General features: G+C 35.4%; 1 protein-coding gene across 3 annotated transcripts in view; it reads right to left on the bottom strand.

Moving 5' to 3' along the window:
• Cdh8 (cadherin 8) overlaps positions 1 to 18,326 on the bottom strand; it is a 368,270-nt gene that overhangs the window by 146,822 nt on the left and 203,122 nt on the right. For all 3 annotated transcript variants that reach the window (XM_028890179.2, XM_028890178.2, XM_028890177.2), the window contains exons 5-6: positions 7,235 to 7,402; positions 3,250 to 3,437 (exon numbers count right to left, since the gene is read on the bottom strand). In XM_028890179.2, coding sequence (XP_028746012.1) covers positions 3,250 to 3,437; positions 7,235 to 7,402 — 356 coding nt within the window. The remainder of the gene's footprint in view (positions 1 to 3,249; positions 3,438 to 7,234; positions 7,403 to 18,326) is intronic.

Here is an 18,326-nt window from a genome sequence, read left to right on the forward strand (position 1 = left end):
TACTGATTATGTGGCTGAAATGGGGCTTATTGCTTTCTGGGACATTATGAGGTCTCTGTCAAAAGTACTGTGCTATGCATCAGGTAAACATATAAAGAGATATGATTTCATAAACAGAGCTATTTTGGTTCATATTTAGAAAAATGAAGTGTGAAGCCAGATAAACTGACACAACTACGTCTGACTTTGCCTCACACTTACTACTTAAAAGCTGAAATTACATCATTGCTCTATCATTGATGATATTCCCGAAAGAGTCCTCATTCCTTAACAGTCCAGAAGACTTTGTCAGTGATGGGTGTAAACCGAGTGATGTAAGAGAATACATTCCGATCTGTAACAGAACTCATCTAGGCAAATTCTTGGCAACTTATAATACTCCAGATTTTAAGAAGGCAAGTCTGACAAGATTCAAGAAGATAGTTTATATATGTATTGCAATTTCTCAGAAGAAACAGAACTTTAAATCTGCAATGCAAATTTTTAGAAAATAGAAAACTGGAACAAAAACTATCATCAGTGAAGTCTTACAGAGCACTTGTGCAAGATTAAATATATATTCTTATTTCAAACATCCAAGTTGATTTTTATATTTGAATTCAGATGTGATTGTACTTAGTTCTCCTCCCTGATATTTTCAGGTAAACAGTGTAAATACACTTCCTTGTTGATTCTGAAATAACAATGTGTCTGTGTATAGTTTGGAAGAGATGATTTAGGATGGTATGAGAATATTCAAAACCTGCAAATCACCCACGCTGTCTTCCCATTCCATGCACTTTACAAAATCAGTTAAAAATGTGCTCTGTTTTAATAGTATTATTAATTGACAAGTAGTAATTGTGTATATTTTAAGGTACAATAATACACAAATACACAAAGCAAGGACTTGATCAAGTCAATTTATGTATCCATCATCAGACCATTTTATCAGTTTGGGTGGATATTAAGACTCTATTCTGCTAGAAATGCTGAGGCCATCACACTGCACATAATACCACTAAATATTGTCTAGTTTTGTAGTTTTGGACCCTTGGATCAACAGCTTTCCTTTCTCTTCACTTCATCCTTTCACAGCCTCCAGTCTTAGATAACTCTAGGCATTCTCCACATAGTTTCTAGACTTTTTCATAGAAGACATTCAAGGAACAGTCTGCCTAAATAGGTAAATAGGTTCGCTGTACCTCACTCGATTTTTTTGCTTCACTAAAAACCCAAACCAGGCAGTTCTCCAAGATGATTCTGCTTTTTTTTTTCTTTCTGTCTGTAATTTTCAGCCTAGCTTAACTATAAAGTGTCCAAAAACACTCTCATGTCCTTAGGACTTTATCAGTTAAAAAATAACAGTGGCACATGAGCCTATAGAAATTTGACCCCTCATACACTTTCCTCTAAAATCGCCTTTTGGTTTTCTTGTCACAAAGTGCATACCATATGCCTCCAAGTTTGTAAATATTAGTGGACAGAATCACAATGAATGGCTCATTGTTTCAGTTTATAAAAGGACCTGACAGGAAAAAAGGATACCAGTTAATAAAAATAATGAAAATGGAAGTAGGATTTTTTTTTAAGCGAGGAAAATGTGGTTCTGGGTTATTCAGTAATTGACTTAAACATAATTATACAGCACTCTGTTAGAAATACAAGCTTTTAAATATTTTTCAACTATTAGTTCAAAGCTCTGAACTTGGATCTCAGCATAAGAATAGTGTTGCCCACTCACGAATTAAAATAAATATAGCCATTTGTCCTCAACATTGATTGTAATAAGTTTTAAACAAAAATATATCCAGAATATTCCAGGTTTCAGTTTATGATTCTCTTCAATAAGAATTTTAAGAGCACAACCATCAATTTCATATATTTTTTGAGGTCCCAGAGATAAAATACAATGATCTTACTCATGATAAACAAGCACACTTCCACTGAAATATATCTGAAGTAGAACATTGTCTTCATGTCACATGATATAATTGCATATTGGGGGACAGGAGGGGGAGGAGAGGGGGATTTGTGGTTGGTATGTAAAATGAGTAGAAAATTTTATAATAATAAAAAAACAAACTCCCACAAAAAGAATTGCGTAGCAGGCTTAATGTTGTGCATATTAATGCTTAAGGACAGCAGAGAAAAAAATTAATGATTCCCAACAGTGTGCCCCATCATGTATTTTCTTATTCATAAATTTAAAAAAACTGTTTAAAATATCATGTGCAACAAAGTTGCCAAGAATAATATTGAAGAAAGTACCATGTCATCCATAACGATGGACCGTTTTTTTACACAGGTAAAACTTGGTAGTGATACAACATGAGCTCATTGTTGCATGCTTTTTATGATGGAAGAGTTCACAATGAAGATCACAAATTGAAAAACATACATAATCGTTTATATCTAACACCAAAACTAAGTGAAAAGAAGAATACAGTTCACTGGCCAAAATGTTTCAAATCTTCATTTCTTATTTTTTTTTTTTTCAGAAATTTATCTTCCGGTTCTTATGGCCTCACCTCTAAAACAAAGAAAACATGAGACTTATTTTGAATAAAGCTTGGACTTTTGACACATGGTTTAAAATAACCATGGTAGGAGAGATGGTCTCCTTCCTGAGCCTCAGAAGTCCATAGGATACCTGATTCTGGGCATCCATCGTGCTTGTCTCTCAGTTCCTTTGTAAGCAGAGTTTTCAATAAGGACTTGGGGAAACATCAACGCATTTGGGAGGAACTTTTCAAGAAACAGGGGAGCAGAAATAGGAGAGTTACATCGGGAAAGCCTAGAAACTATTGAACTAGTTGCTTCTGAGGCACAATTGAGATGTGGTCCCACTGAGAATCCATTAGAACTGTACGTAATTGTATCCTGGAGTAGTTTCACCAGCCAGTAATAACTGTCCATCCATTTTGCTCTCAACTGGTTGAAGGTTACTTGGCTTCAGTGCCCTGTACAAAGACTGAGTGACTTCTTTGCCTTAGAGAAAAATCACTGAATCATAAATGTGGAGAGAAGTAATAGTAGGCTAGCTACATCCTGGTAACTGTTTACCAGAGGGACATCTAAAATGTGATGTGGTCCCAAGAGACTGGTGATGCCCAACAGTACTGTTATGCATACTTTTTCATCTCACCTTCAAAGTTAAATCTAAGTAACTACCAGATCTGGGTTCTGCCTTTCTACTCAGCTCTCAGAGATTTCAAGTCAAGTTTCTAGGAGATATTTAAAAACTGAAGAAAATACTCCTCAGCTTACCTTTCTCAGTCTTATAACACCATCCTGTGCCTGGGCGTCAGAAGTGATTTCAAATAGTGCTGTTCCATCTCCATCAATGATATCATAGGATGACTGTGCATTTTCACCAATATCCTGATCATTAGCTTTAACTCTTCCTATTGCAGTGCCGAGAACCACATCCTCTGGTACTGAGAAGTGATACAAACCTTTACAAAGAGGAGAAACACTGGGTAGTACATAAACACTATCCACTCACTGACTGATTCATTTAGCACAATTGATTGGACATTTCCTACCTTCAGGATATGCCTAGGGATGCTACCCAGACAGCGGTATATCTATTCTATGGAAAGCACAGTCATTGAAACAAGTGTGAAATAAGTATTTCTAAGAAGGAGTGAACACTCTTCAACACTCTTCAGAGACAGAAAATGTACTAATTCAACCATAAATTTACCAAGTATTTATTTGTAGTAACCACATCAGAATATTAGTGAGTCTATGTGAATTTCCTTTCCGATTGGCTGTATAATTACATTGCTTGCCTGTGGGAATATTCATTGTTGCCACACATAAAATATTAAGCTAATTTCACCATAGAGAGCTGCAATGTGTCACACATCGAAAGTCACTTTTGAACTTACTTTTCTATTTACTAACTTGCAGACTATTTTTGATAAAATCCAATTATAAAACTTCTGCGATGGCCCACAGCAATCTGTCCAGATACATGAAATACTCCTCTTGTCACTAAATTCTTCATTGCCCTAAAGACTAAAATCCTACCTTCAAAACTCCCTGGGTAAAAATACAATTACAGTGTGTTTTCATTCTCCTATGGAGACAGTAAAGCACGTCAAATCAGTAGCCTTTGTCCTATTTTTATTCCAGTTTCTTTGTTGAGATGTTGTTTGCAGTCATGTTCATTGGTATAGCAGAAGCTGGTGGTACTCGACCACTCTCTCTGGCCATTAACACATTACTGCTCACCTGCCCTACATCTGTCTATTCCTTCTTGTATTTCTTTGCCTCGGGGCTCTATCTTGCCTTCAGATTCCATTTCATACATTGCATGTCAGGCTGGAAGAACTGCTCCAGCATTGATTTGTCCCACAGAAGCAGCTATCAAAGACTCACAGGAGTTAGTTTATGAAATACTAGACTTCACCCTTCTCTGAAGGGATACCTTTGAGTTATTGCCACTTTTGTTTAAAATGTTTCCATCAGTTCAGACTTTTCTCAGTGGGATAAAGGTACACTAGGCCACAGCGGTGAGTGTTTGGGACACACACAGAGCTGGCTTTCTAACCTGCCTGTTCCCATTTCGCCACTTGTGCTCCTTGGGGAAGTTAAATGACTTAGAGTCAGGTCCTTGTCTCAGAGCCTGTTTCATGCAAACCCAACCTCAGGAAGACTGAGTTCTATTGCAATCATAACAAGGAGGAAACAACTGTTCAATGAGCAACAAGCCCAAAGGACGAGTTAAATCTGTAGAACGTTACCTAACTACAGTTTAAACTTAAATACTGAAACCCTGAATAACCATGGTTTGTATTATCCAATAGAATTGAAGACTAGTTAATTTGATTAGTAAAGTTCCTTAAACTCCTTTCCTTAATGATGAAGTAAAACTCCCTTGGATTGTAATGTTATAGGACTGAAGAATAAAACCATTTTGCTAGTGGTTTTACCATAAGGTGAGCAAAGAAAATCATTATATCTAACACATGCTGCCCAATTCTCTCAAGGTTTGTATTCCATGTGAATTTGGAGATTATCCCTCTGGTATACTTATTAGTAAATAGCCAGTGAGTAGACTTCACCTTACTGCCAATCCTATACCAGGAGTCTCTGAAAAGCTAAGCAAATGGAACATTCCTTTATCCACTGCCATTCTGTATATCAGGATTCTTCTTTAGGGCCACCAACCACCTCCCAAATCATGACATAGAGAATATTTTTTTGTTACAAATACCCTACCTCAACTTAGGCATGTTTCTGGCTAGCTCTTTTAACTTAAATCAACCTGTTTCATCTACCTTTTGCTTCAGTGCTTATTACTTCTTACCTCTATATATCTTACTTTCCCTGCTTCTGTACATCTGGCTGGCCAGTGTCTGCCTGGCTTTTGCCCCGGGCATGTACCTAGTTGTCTCCTCCTCCTTCCCTCATTGTTCCATTTCTCCTTTTTATTCCCTCTCTTGCCTAGCTGTTGGCCATTCCATTCAGCTCTTTCTTAGAACTATAAGGTGCCTTATGCAGGCAAGGTGAAACAGATACAACACATCTTTACATAATTAAACACACATCCTTACATCATTAAACAAATGCATCATAAACAAGTGTAACACATATTTGCCTGTGTGTTCTTGTTATCTCCATCAGGGTAATCATAGTTAATAATTATTGCCTCCATATAAGGAAATACATTAGAAACTCACCTATCACTGTTGAATTGAAATAATCATCTTTCTGTAAAAGATAAGCTGCAAATGACTGAGTGAACTACAAAGTAGCAGAAAGCAAAATATGATAGGATGAATTATTCCAATAATTTTTCTTAAAAGGGTCATAATTCACAGAGGGGCAGAAATAAAAGTTGTATAATTCTATATGAAAATATATCTCTACACTTACTGCCTTGGGACTTTTATGAATGAATTCTCAATTACTCATCAAATATTTCATTTTAAAGCCCCACCCATCTCCTTTACTCTCTCCTCTCATTTCCTAGTTTCTCTCTTTCTTTTCATAAAAGAGTTTTCAATTGGTGTTTCCTAAGCCAGCAGAAAGCTCTATCAGATACTTAGCTACTGATATCAGTAATATGATAAGTTATCTTCTTAAAATAATAAGGTGATCCATCCTTAGGCTTACATAATCAACACTGAAGAACCTACAGGTCCTATGCTTTATTCTACTTACATCTCTACCATCTTTGCATACCATGGCTCCTAACACCTTTGAAGTAAAAGTCTGTAAACTTTTTCTTGATGGACTGTAATGTGATAAAGACACAGATCCTTCTCTCTCTCTCTCTCTCTCTCTCTCTCTCTCTCTCTCTCTCTCTCTCTCTCATTTCTCTTTAACAGAGTCAATCAGTTCACCAACAAATTAAGATATTTTAATGACTTCATAATGATCTTACACTAAACATCATGGTTCTTAACATGGTGTACTAATTTAGTCCCAACTCATTTGTCTGTAGCCTCATTTTTAGTGCCTTTCAGCAAACTTAACTCCCCAGTCTCCTGGGTTTCAATGGCAGAAAAATATTTTATCATTTTTATATTGTATGTATTTAAGGGAAACAAAAGTTTACTGTATCTACACAATCACACCATAGGTTTTTAGCACTGATGTCTATTTTTCTCTCCTTTGGCTAATTGATTTTATCCTATTCCATGTAATTATATGCATGCTTTATTTCTTGATTCAAGAGTCCTCTTGTCATGTCTGTAACGTTGTTGAAATATTACTTCATATCATATTTCTTGGATGCATCCTTATAAGAAGTGTTTTATGAAAGGATGAAGATGTATGTAGATTATGATCCTCTCACTGGACCACTGACATTGGCTGCCTAGAATTCTGGTGAGGTTGCTATAGCTCAGCAGATCCTCAGCAGGATGGAGTCAATGGTTACTGATATCACACCTGGTGGCAGGAAAGAGAATGTCTGTTTGGAAGCAGTTTTAATGTATAGTTTGTCCCCTATTACAGATTTTAGTTATTTATTACAACAATGGGATTAATAATGGATCAATATCAGGGATGAATTTTTCATCATTAACTCAAATTCTTTCTGATTCTATTATCTACCATGCTCATGATATTTGAGGTTTTTTCAATGTCCTTAAATTTATGAAAATGGAGGTAAATGTGTGTCATCTTGGCATGCCCTGCTAGTGAGCAGTCTATAGCTGTTATCAGGTTTTGTAATGCTGAGGAAAATTTGCTTAAAAAAGGGTATGATTTGCAGGTAGTTCAGGAAATCACTTACTCTGTGCAAATTTTGGAGGATTGTCATTAACATCAGTAAGGGTCACTGTAAGTGTTGTGGTTCCAGACAGACCTCCAGAGTGTCCTCCCATATCTTTGGCTTGGATTACAACCAGGTACTCTTCCTTGGCTTCTCGGTCCATGTTTGGAAGGGCAGTCTTTATAATAGCTGAAAGAAAGAGATAGAAGAATAAGCTTCAATAAAGCATTCATTAAGCAATGAATATGTCATGTACATAAACACAGATATACAGACACACTTATGCATACATCAAGTGCCTATTCAAAAAGATTTCCTTTCCTGTTGGTATTAAACTGGTATATATCTGTAATATTTATGTTGAGTCTGAATGTAGTCATAGGCATTCATAGATAGCCTGCAAAAACACCTATTGTGAGGCATTAAGAGAATTTGTACATACATACTTTAGAAAACAAACTGCCTATGAAATTAAAGTATAAATCGCAGCACAGACTCATTTTAGCAAGAAAACCCTGGAAGTGAAACAATCCTTCAATTTATCACACTCCCCAATTCCCTTAGAAGATGAGTAAATCAACAAACAGCTTGGAGGCTCTAAGGTCAAAGATAAATTTTCTTTTGCTCACAAATACATTAAGAAGGTGAACAAAATAAATGAATTAGTCGAATCACCTCAGACAAATAAAACACCTGTCAGAAGTAAAACATACATATGTTTAAATTCTACGGTCGTGCTACTCATATACACTTTCATTTGACAGTTTAGTCGTATAATTTCCTCTACTATAAAAGTAATAACACTATTAGAAAACTAGAAAGATACAGAGAAGATAATAACAAGGAGCAGAAAAATATCACTGCTATGTTCTTTGTGCAGTTTCTTCTGATACATTTTTTTTAGATTAATTAGATATTTGTAATAACTAAGATATACTAAAATTACCATTTTAATAAATTGTTAAATATTTTAAAATCTGTTTATATGTCTCTGACATTATTTTGAAAGCTCTTTACATACTTCTCTATCTACTCACACACCTTTCTTCATTGATAAATATTGCACATGTTGTGATCTAATTTCAAGTTCATTATCCATTATTACTTATGTGCAGATGTGCTTATAAACATGCAAGCACAAGTGTAAATGGAATACTAGCATTTTTCTCATACTTCATTGTTTCCTATAGTGAATGTCACTTACGAGTTTTGTATTTTGTATGTAGTGACTAATCCTATTGATCCTTACATGAATTTACCACAAGTTTAAAATTCTCACGGTGACACATCCAACCTATTTAGTTCTCTCACCTTTCCAGCAACAATAGTTTTGTTATGAACTTGCTACCTGTGTCTTTTGTTCTTTCCTCCTTCTTCTCCTTTCTCTTTCACCTTCAGTTTCTTCAGCTGTTTGTTGTTTTTCACTGATAGGAACATACAAGATCTCATGCCTTCTAGTCAAGTACTACTACTGAGCTCTATCCCCAGCTCAGTAGTGTGTTTTTATGTTTCCTATTCATTTATTTAAGTATGTGTCAAAGGAATCCCTTCTGCTTTTAAGCTCCTACAATGAAATAGTCCTATTGAGTGGTTGCATGTTAAAGTGAGGTTGTAAGTAAAAAAAAAAAAAAAAATCATTTCACCCCCTATTTCTAGCATCATAACACCATAAATGCAAGTCATCCCCATCCCTCATGTTCAACCCCAAAACACAATAAATGGTTATCATCCCACCCTCACTTTCACACTCATAACTTAATGAATATAGATCAGTCCTACTCTTGATTCCAATGCAACAACAACACAATATTCAATTCAAATTGCTGATGATGTTCTTTGTTTATCAATTCTGAAACTGCACTTCCAATTTTCTTTTAGAACTAACGGTTTTCATTAAATTGTCTGTTTGTGAAGGGCTTCCAAAGAGTTTGGACCTTTGAAAAACTCGGGTAGCATCAGAGGTGTGAAAGCATCAAGAGAAATAGGACTCAGCCGAGCACTAAACAGAAGAGGTATGAGTTCTTATCATGTCAATGATCAGTGACAACACTTTTGTATCAAGGCTACGCATAAAGTCAGTAGTTGGTTGAATTACACTGTTTGCTTAGAAATAGTTGCCATTACACAATGATATGTTTCAACAAAATTGTTTATTACAATATTTGACCATGTGGAATACAACTGAAAGATCACCCATCTATTGTTAAAACACAAACAAAAATGTAAATGGAAAACCATAACCATCATTCAGATTTGGGTAAGCCACTATTGTGAAGAAAAAAAAAATCAAGAAAAGCCACAGAATAATCAAACCCCATCATGAGCATGTTGGTATACTCTGCTGTAGATATGCATTACCATAATTTGGAATATGCTTACTGTTTATGGGCCCATTTTCAGTCAGAAGCTTTAGAAGCTTCTTGGTTCACATAATATTAAAAAGAATGCTTATAAAATTTAGGCATCACTATTATGAATAGTCATCTGGTACATTAAAGACTGCATTTGAGGATTTCAATTTGACATAGTGTTTTTAATAATCATAAAATTTTTATATAATGCCTCCAAAAAGATGGCAAAATTTTTCAAGAAATTGGTGGGTTCAGGTCTCTACATAGAACCTCTCACGTTATTTGAATAGGAGAATTTTTTCAACTTCCTCAGAGTAATGGCAGCTTAAAATTTATTAACCTCATCATTTTTGTATATCATTAGAATAAAGGTAATATCTCATAGAGACTAGGATTAACACAGTTTTTGTATAAGGAGAAAAATATCATGCCTTGGTTAATGCCGTAAGGGTCTATTATCACAACAGGAGCAACCAATCAATATGGAAGGGATTCTTATAAAATTAAGCAAGAGCCGTGTCACAGGTCTGTATCAATTATACAGTTGTGTTTGCCTCCTACTCCTACAATGAAACCTATCTTCCATACTTCCTAAGGTGTGTCCATATTGACAAGCTAATTGTTTTTGTGAATATTCTCTTTAATTGAAGAAAAACACATCAAGCTTCTTATCTTATTCTCAGTCTAAGTTTTTGCCCATGAAAAATAGTTTTGAAACACATCACAATTCACTATTCCACCTTGTCAAGTGGTGATAATACCAAGCCTCTCATGGCAGGAATTCTAAGACTAATAATTCTAAGACACACACACACCAAAGTTCTGGGAACACTAACGATCCTATATTTTTCCCTCCCCCTTTCTCTTTGCCCTACCTAACTATATTTAATACTTGTCTTGATGGTAGAGTTCTGAGTATTCTCCAGCTGTTCCCAAGTTCTACTATATACACTCCATGCTTACTCTCAGTAATAAAGAATGATGTTAATGCTTTGCTCAAGCAAATCTACTACTTTCTGATTTTCTGCAAGATTCCACCATTGAAGATCATTTTAGAAGGTAGTAAGAGTGAAAAAGGGTTATTTCCAGACTGCACAAAAACCTTCATCACATTCATGGCCACTCCTTTTTTTTAAATTTGTATGTATTGCTATAGCAAACTTCTGTCTAATATCTCAATGTCTGTCTTACTCCCTCAAGGATAAGGTTGTTGATGGCTCTTCTGATGCCAGTTTTGAAAGCTGCGTCTGTGGTTTCCATTAACCAAATCATCCTTTTGTCATGAGCCCTTGTATTAAGTTTTCCCTAATTACCAATTATGTCAAGAGTCTAAAGTATAGTTAATATATTATTACATTCTAATCCAAGGGCTAAAGTCATTGCTAGCATCTTTGTCTCCCAGGTAGCAATAGGTCAGAAGTATTTTCTTTGTAGTTCAGAGGTGGATCACTGAAAAGCAGAGTATGTACAAACCTGTGGACACAATGAAAACACTACCTTAAGTGAATAGTTCAAAAATACCAAGCTGGAAGGATTTCTGTCTAACAGCTTTACTCTTTATCTTCGTTTCTAAGATGTTGGGAGTAACTTTCCTGATTGCTAAAGCAAGTGGGGATTCCCTCCAAGGTTTCTTCAGGACATGAAACACAAGTAATTGGCTTCAGTTCAAACTGTATAATGAACAGATTGCCCGAGCCCACTGTCTCTAATCTTAACCTTAGTACTAGCAGCAATTCATTACAAAATCCAAGACAGAATTTCTAGAACTTTCTATGCAGCTACCCTGTGGCTATAAAGGCAGTGTAGTTGAAACTGCTAGTGCCTTTCATCTACCCATTTTTCTCTTTGTGTTGTATCCTAGCAATACATGGTTACTTGAGATTTTTATTCCTACTCAAAAGACAGGTCATTTCACTTCTACAGCTTTGCAAGACCTTGAAAACTCCTAAAATAGAAGATTGAAATTGCGTTTAAAAATCTCTTCAGCTTTGGCTCATACATTTACCCTGAAATCAGTAGTTGTAGGGTGTTCATGGGCCAAAGAGAATTTATATATATATTCATCCTTCAACCATATAACATAAATCAGGAAATGAGTAATTAGTACAGGTTGTTTTTCTTCTCAGCTTTGTAGTTCAAAAAGTTGGACATGTGGACACTAAAGGAGACAAACCTACATTTAACTGGCACTGTTTGTCAGTGTCCAGCTTTGATTTTAATAAGGTAAATAGGAGCCTCCTAGCACCTCTATATCAGACAACACAAACCAAAATTGCTTTTTTAATAGTCTCTCTTTTTGAGAAATTTGTATTGCCCAAGATATGAAGTATACATCCCTTTTATTATCATAGTGGCCAGTGTTTGTATTTCCATGTTCAGCTGCATGTTCAATAGGTCATGTGTATTTAAGAATCTTTTGCATCTTGGTAACAAATTAGGGATCACAGTCTTTTCAAAATATTGTTTGACAAAATGCTTTCTTCTGGGCCAACTAGTTAAGCTCCTTGGTGTGAGTTTTTTCTTTCTCATTTTTTTTAAGTTGTCATATAAGGTGATGGGTTTAATCATTATGTTTCCATACATATCTATGACTTTATTTTGCACTACTCCATTCTTTTTTCCCCTTCCCTCCCACCCACTACAGGTTCTATACTTCCTAGTGTCCCTTACCTCTCATCAATAGTTTCTTCTGTGCTTATCATGAAGTGTTTGAGAAATAGTTTCATATTAAAGCAAACCAAGTAGTTTTTCAAACGATAACAATTCCAGAAGAACTTTGAGTTAATACAATTACTTTATTGCACCTTGGTTCCGAATTTCCATAAAATTCTAGATTAGTATTTCTTTTAAAGTTTAGATTTATCCTCTTTTTCAATTAGCTAACCTTGATTAAATCACAAGACATCCCCACAATAATCTTTTCTCCTTCATAAATGAAGGCTCTTAACATCTCATGAGGTTGAGAAAAGTCAAGCATAAGTGCATAGTTACTTGAGGAAAATAAATTGGTAGTTACAGTTAAGACATAAAATACCAGGTGGCAGTACCATTTTGTGATGTGGTAGAAACTGTAGATGGGGGTCACTGAGGGTTCCATTGACGTTTATACCTGGTCTGAAAGCCTTTCTTCTTTCTCTGATTCTTGTTCACCCTGAGAACCGCCACCTCCTTCTACTCATGCTAACTTGCCCCTTGCCATTTGTCTTAGTTAGGGTTTCCAGTGCTGTGAAGCAACATCATGACCATGGCAACTCTTAGAAGAAAACATTTAATTGAGGGGACTCTCTTACAGTTTCAGAGGTTCAGTCAATTATTGTCATGGCAGGGAGCAAGGCAATGTACAGGCAGAGGTGGTGCTGGAGCCGAGACTGCTACATCTTGCATGCAACAGGAAATCAACCACTGGGTGGTATCCTGCTTATATGAAACCTCAGAGTCTGCCCCCACAATGACACACTTCCTCCAGAAGTTGTGGTGCAGATAAAAGGTGTGCCCTTCAGCATCGAAGTCTGGATTAAAGATGTATGTCATCCAGCCTCCTCCAACACTACCACACATCCTCCAACAAGGCCACACCTCCTAATAGTGCCATTCCCTATGAGATTATGGGGTCATGGGGACCAATTATATTCAAGCTAACCATACCATTCATGATGTTCTGCCCAAGTATATGTGGCCAAGCAACCATGTGTCGAACCTTCTGAAATATATACCAAAATTAGTGATTCTTCCATGGAGTAATTTCTGTCTTGTATCAAGGCAATAGAAATCTAAGTAATATATGAGTCCTGCTCCATTCTGTAACACTCATTTCTTAGGTTCACAGTAGAGGCTGAAACTAATATATTTTAAGAGAAATTCCCTAGAACTCCATTTAAAAAAATCTAATCTAATCAGATAATTAACAAGAACTTTTATTTTCCAAGGATTAATTCAATGAATACTTGGAACTGGCACTGGGGACTTCAGGTAGGGAAGGTGAGGGATTTGAGGGAACCATGGCAGAGGGATAAAGTGAAAGAGGGATCATCTCCCTCTGCAGTCTGCACAGATAACCTTGCTATGAATAGACCCATGTGCCTGCTTCTCTGGTATTTAAAAGACATGGTTTTACTTTACTTTTACTTTAGCTTTACTTTATTCAATCAAATAAAGATTTCCCTAGTGCAAAGTTTCAGAATGGAGAATCGTAGACTGGCCTAAGTTCTCCCCAATGCTAAACAGCTGCTCCTTGTGTCTAAAAACCGAGGGAGTGCTTCTGATTAGAATCCTGTTTCAGACAACTCAGAAATGTAAAACTTGTATGTGATTTCCCCCCCATTTCCATTGTCTTTAAAGTTATCATTTGAGAAGCATTTTGTATCCATCTCGAAAACTTCTTTTTATAATTTCCGTGATCTCACCAGATTGAGAAGCTTCATGAGAAAGGCAAGGAGATGCTGATTAAGTCTTTTGTCATATTGAAGGCTGATTACTGTAATTCACTCCTCTCGGGTCTCCCAGATTGCACTGCACAGAGATTGCGGTGGATATGAAATGCTGCGCTAGACTCCTCTTTTGAATGAGTCTTGTTGAAGGCATTATCCCAGTTATGAAACCCCTACCTTTGTTATCCCCAGAAGCCCTTGCTGATTCAATGTGCAATTATTATCTCACCGTCTGTGATAGAGGGTCTTTCACTTATGAGGTTAAGAGGCACAGATTCACAAGGAATAAGCTCTTGCGCAAGTTCCTGTAATGCATTGTTTCATCTTGCTAGGTATGTGATTGGTGCTACATACTGCCAGTTATGAAAGGCAAAATCATGAGGGGAGATACATCATAATGGCCTACTGTGTTGCTCAAAACTGGTGTCGTGAAAAACTGGTTGTGAAAATGCTAACCCTGCACAAAGATGTCATGAAGAGAGAGGAGCACTTACACAAATACCTGAGAAAATGAGTCAGCCTGTGTACTGCATTTTTTCTGTTGTAAGCAATAACATACAGATAAATGGATAGGTAGATAGATAGATAGATAGATAGATAGATAGATAGATAGATATAGAGAGATATAGAGATGACAGATAGAAAGAGAGAGAGAGATAGACAGACACTATGTAGATAACATAGAAAGGTAGATATAATACCCTGGATCTTGTAAGTCTCTATATTCATTGGCACTGGATTAGCATTTACAGATTACATCTATGGGTTAAAATATATTTTAATTAGACATGTAATAAATGTGTAGAAACTTTTTTACTTGTGTAAGTCCCTAAGAAATAACCTCTATTCACAGAGCATTTATGCTATAGACTGATTATAAGTGATTTAGAGGTTATTAAATGGGAGAGTGTGCATCTGAGAGATGGTCATTTGTAGACTTTTCTATCTACGTGCAGTAACCTGGGTACTGAGAAATAACATACATATTTGCTATAATCTTAAAAATGTAATGAAATCATTGGAAATCAAAGAAGTGAAACGGGTCAGGATCCAAAGCTTACTTACATATTTTACTTCAGATTTTTGTAACTAACAACATTTTCTAAGAAAATTACAAATGATTATTTCTTCTGTCTTCAAATTTTTGTATTTTCATTTTCAGATTTTTGTAAGATATTATTTTTAAGATTATTTAAATTTCAAATTTAGAGAGGTGTTAAACCAGTGGTAAAGGATATAGAGATCAAAGGCTTATAGTGTCATGCCAGCATTAGCAACTATATTATAAAAATTCCTTAGCAATATAAAAATATTTATAGCAATTTTCCAATTTTCTTTAGAAGTAATATATGTCATGTTTGATGTATTTTATAGTATGCATATAAAAACTGAGAATGAAATATGCACAAACATAGATTGATATGTTCTGTGGAAGGTACTATAGTGACCTGAGCCCTGTTTCTCTGTACCCTACAATAGGAAACAGAGTACTTCCATATTTTAGAGAATAGACTCAGGCATTAGATACAGTAGAATTTGTTTTGGAAAAATTATGGCATGTGACCTTGAGAAGGATAACTTATATTCCTTCTAGCCTGCTTATCCCATACACAGCATATTGTAAACTTTCAAATAAGAGCATAAGTTTTGGTATTATAGCATGAGAAGTAAAAGCCTAGTACTTTCCCTGAAACATTAAACACATATACACTCATAGACATATGTAAGGAAATATATATTTTGTATTTATACTTTTAAACATGGGTTCACACATATTTTTGTTTGCATTTTACAAATAGAAACATACATATATGAAAATTAATATTTAACTATTAATTCAGTGATAATAATTGGAATAAATACTAAAAATCAACAAAATAAACCATTTCAAAGGTATAAATGTGCTTCATTATTTTTTTTTATAAAGCAACAAACAGATTTTTTTATAATCAACATTTTCCAAATGTTATGTTTCTGAGTAATTCTCTCCACAGCATATACCTCTGAGACTCAAGCATTGTCCTTTCTTCAGAACTGGCACACATCTTAGTGTATCTACAAATGTGTGTGAATAATATACCCCAGTCCATTCTTTCCCTTTACTGTACCTCTTAAAGTCCATTAATCTTTGCAGAGTCTGCTCTGATGTTTCATCAGCATGGAAGCTTTTCCAGGTAGAACTAATTACTTTCCTCCTTTTTATCATACATTTTTGCAAGGAACCTTCTTACAGCAATTAATTTTCTGTTTTGTCTCATTTTCATTACCACTTTTACTATTTCAATCTGTCCTGAGAGCAAATTACCATATATAAAGCCACATCTCATTCATCCTCATATGCCCAAATCATAACAAATTCCCTGACACAGAATAGGTCTGCAGTAACTTTAAGAGAGAAGAATATAATGCAATTATAAGAGAAAAAAATTGTAGGAGGGAAGATCAAGCCGAAGGAGGAATAGCAACTGAAGATTTTTCAAACTTTCTGGAGATTCATTTCTGAATATGCAAACTCTTGACACATACTAATAATCATCCAGTCTCCAGAGACCAGAGATATTAGTGCTGTTGGAAGCTCACTGAGTACCTTCAAAGTCAAACAATGTGTTATTTCAGGAGAATTCAGTCACAGATTCAGGTTGTATGAACTTTCAAGAGGAAGGGAGCTGGCAGTGAGGTTATAGCTTGTAGACTGTAGTACTCAGAGGTTTCTCTGTTCATCTGGACACCTTACCTATTTCATAACTAGCATTCACGTTATTAATTACAGGTCTCAGTAAACGTGGGTACAGTGTTCCAGTATTGCACATATGCTCAAGAGTCCTCAAAATGGGGAATGATGTTACATATCGTAGTAATACTTTATTAATTTAGTTACTTGGGGAACAATTTATGAAAAAATTGGTTTATATGATAGTTATATATTAATTACAAATGATATTTTAGTCCTACTTGTTACTTTTGAAGTCCTATGGCTATGTATTTATCCTAAAAAACATATAGACATTACATCCAAAGTCTCTTTCAACAGCTGATAGGAAAACTATTTGCTTTTGAGAGTTTGAATATTTACTATCTTGTGGGTATTAGGAGTTTGGTATGAGACAGCTGTACCGAAAGTCTTAAGCAAGGTTGTATAGTCTGTGGCAGTGCAAGAATTCACATCTCAGGCTCTTACATTCTGATTATGAAGCATGAATGAAATGATACACTGGGATTCTGCTAAAAAAACAAAACAAAGAAACTCCATAACATACACAGACAGATGTTTGTCTAATCATTCCCTTCTAAGACACCACAGCATATTAATGAAGCAGTTAGGTGTCTTATTGTGTATTAACCTCTCTACTTGGTGTTATTGTCTTTCAATATGTTTGTGACAGAACAGCAAGCTGGAAAGTTTTAAGTAAAACCACAGAGAATCATTCAAGTATCTCAATGCATAAAAATTGCATTTTTGCATGTAAAATTCCTGTTTTATCATGAAATATAGACTTAGATTAAAAACTAAGGCTTCTTTGTCATCCCACTGTGTAGATCATATTCATGTGTCTACATCCATATGGAATATCAGGTTAAATCCTAGCAAATGAATTAACACTCACATCCCATCTCTGCATTGTTAAATACAACAAATATAGTGAGTGTCGGATACAGTTTGTTGCCATCATAGCTCTTTTAATCCCCTGTTAAATAATTCTGTGCACACAAGTTTCCATTATCCACACAGGACTAGCCAATAGCTGATGCTACTTAAATGGCTAATTCTGAGTTATAAGGAAGTACTTGTAATTATTCCTATTCAGAATTAGGGTAAAAATTTCTTTTCTCCTAAACGAAAACATTTCCAGGGACTCCTCAATCAAGTGGAATTATTTCTGTGAAGAGCTTGATGGCAATATTCTTCCCTTAAGCCAAGATTCCAATAACTAATTATATATTAAAGAGGTAAGAGGTGTTTCACGGAAGCAAAGTATAAGTTGGCATGAAACTCGATGCTTTCTCCTAGGCATTCTGAACTTAAACAGATAAGAACAGCAGTCCTATGCCTGTGCTAAATCACATGTTTTGTACTCACCCACATAGAGATGATCTGGGATTCAAACATGAATCTAAAACAAATTTGGTGACTATTTTCAACTTTTAGAAACAAAGTCTCCTTACCTATAAAATGGATATAGAAACACGGTGATGACTATTCTTGGTTTTCAACTTGACTACATCTGGATTTAAAGTAAATCCAAGTGGCTGGGTACACTTGTGAGTGATTTTTTTTTTCTTAATTAAATCATTTGAAGTGGAAAAACTCACTTTTAATCCAGATCTTTTGAGGTG

The sequence above is a fragment of the Peromyscus leucopus genome, chromosome 5 (genome assembly GCF_004664715.2).
Source record: "Peromyscus leucopus breed LL Stock chromosome 5, UCI_PerLeu_2.1, whole genome shotgun sequence".
Classification (NCBI taxonomy): Eukaryota; Metazoa; Chordata; class Mammalia; order Rodentia; family Cricetidae; genus Peromyscus; species Peromyscus leucopus.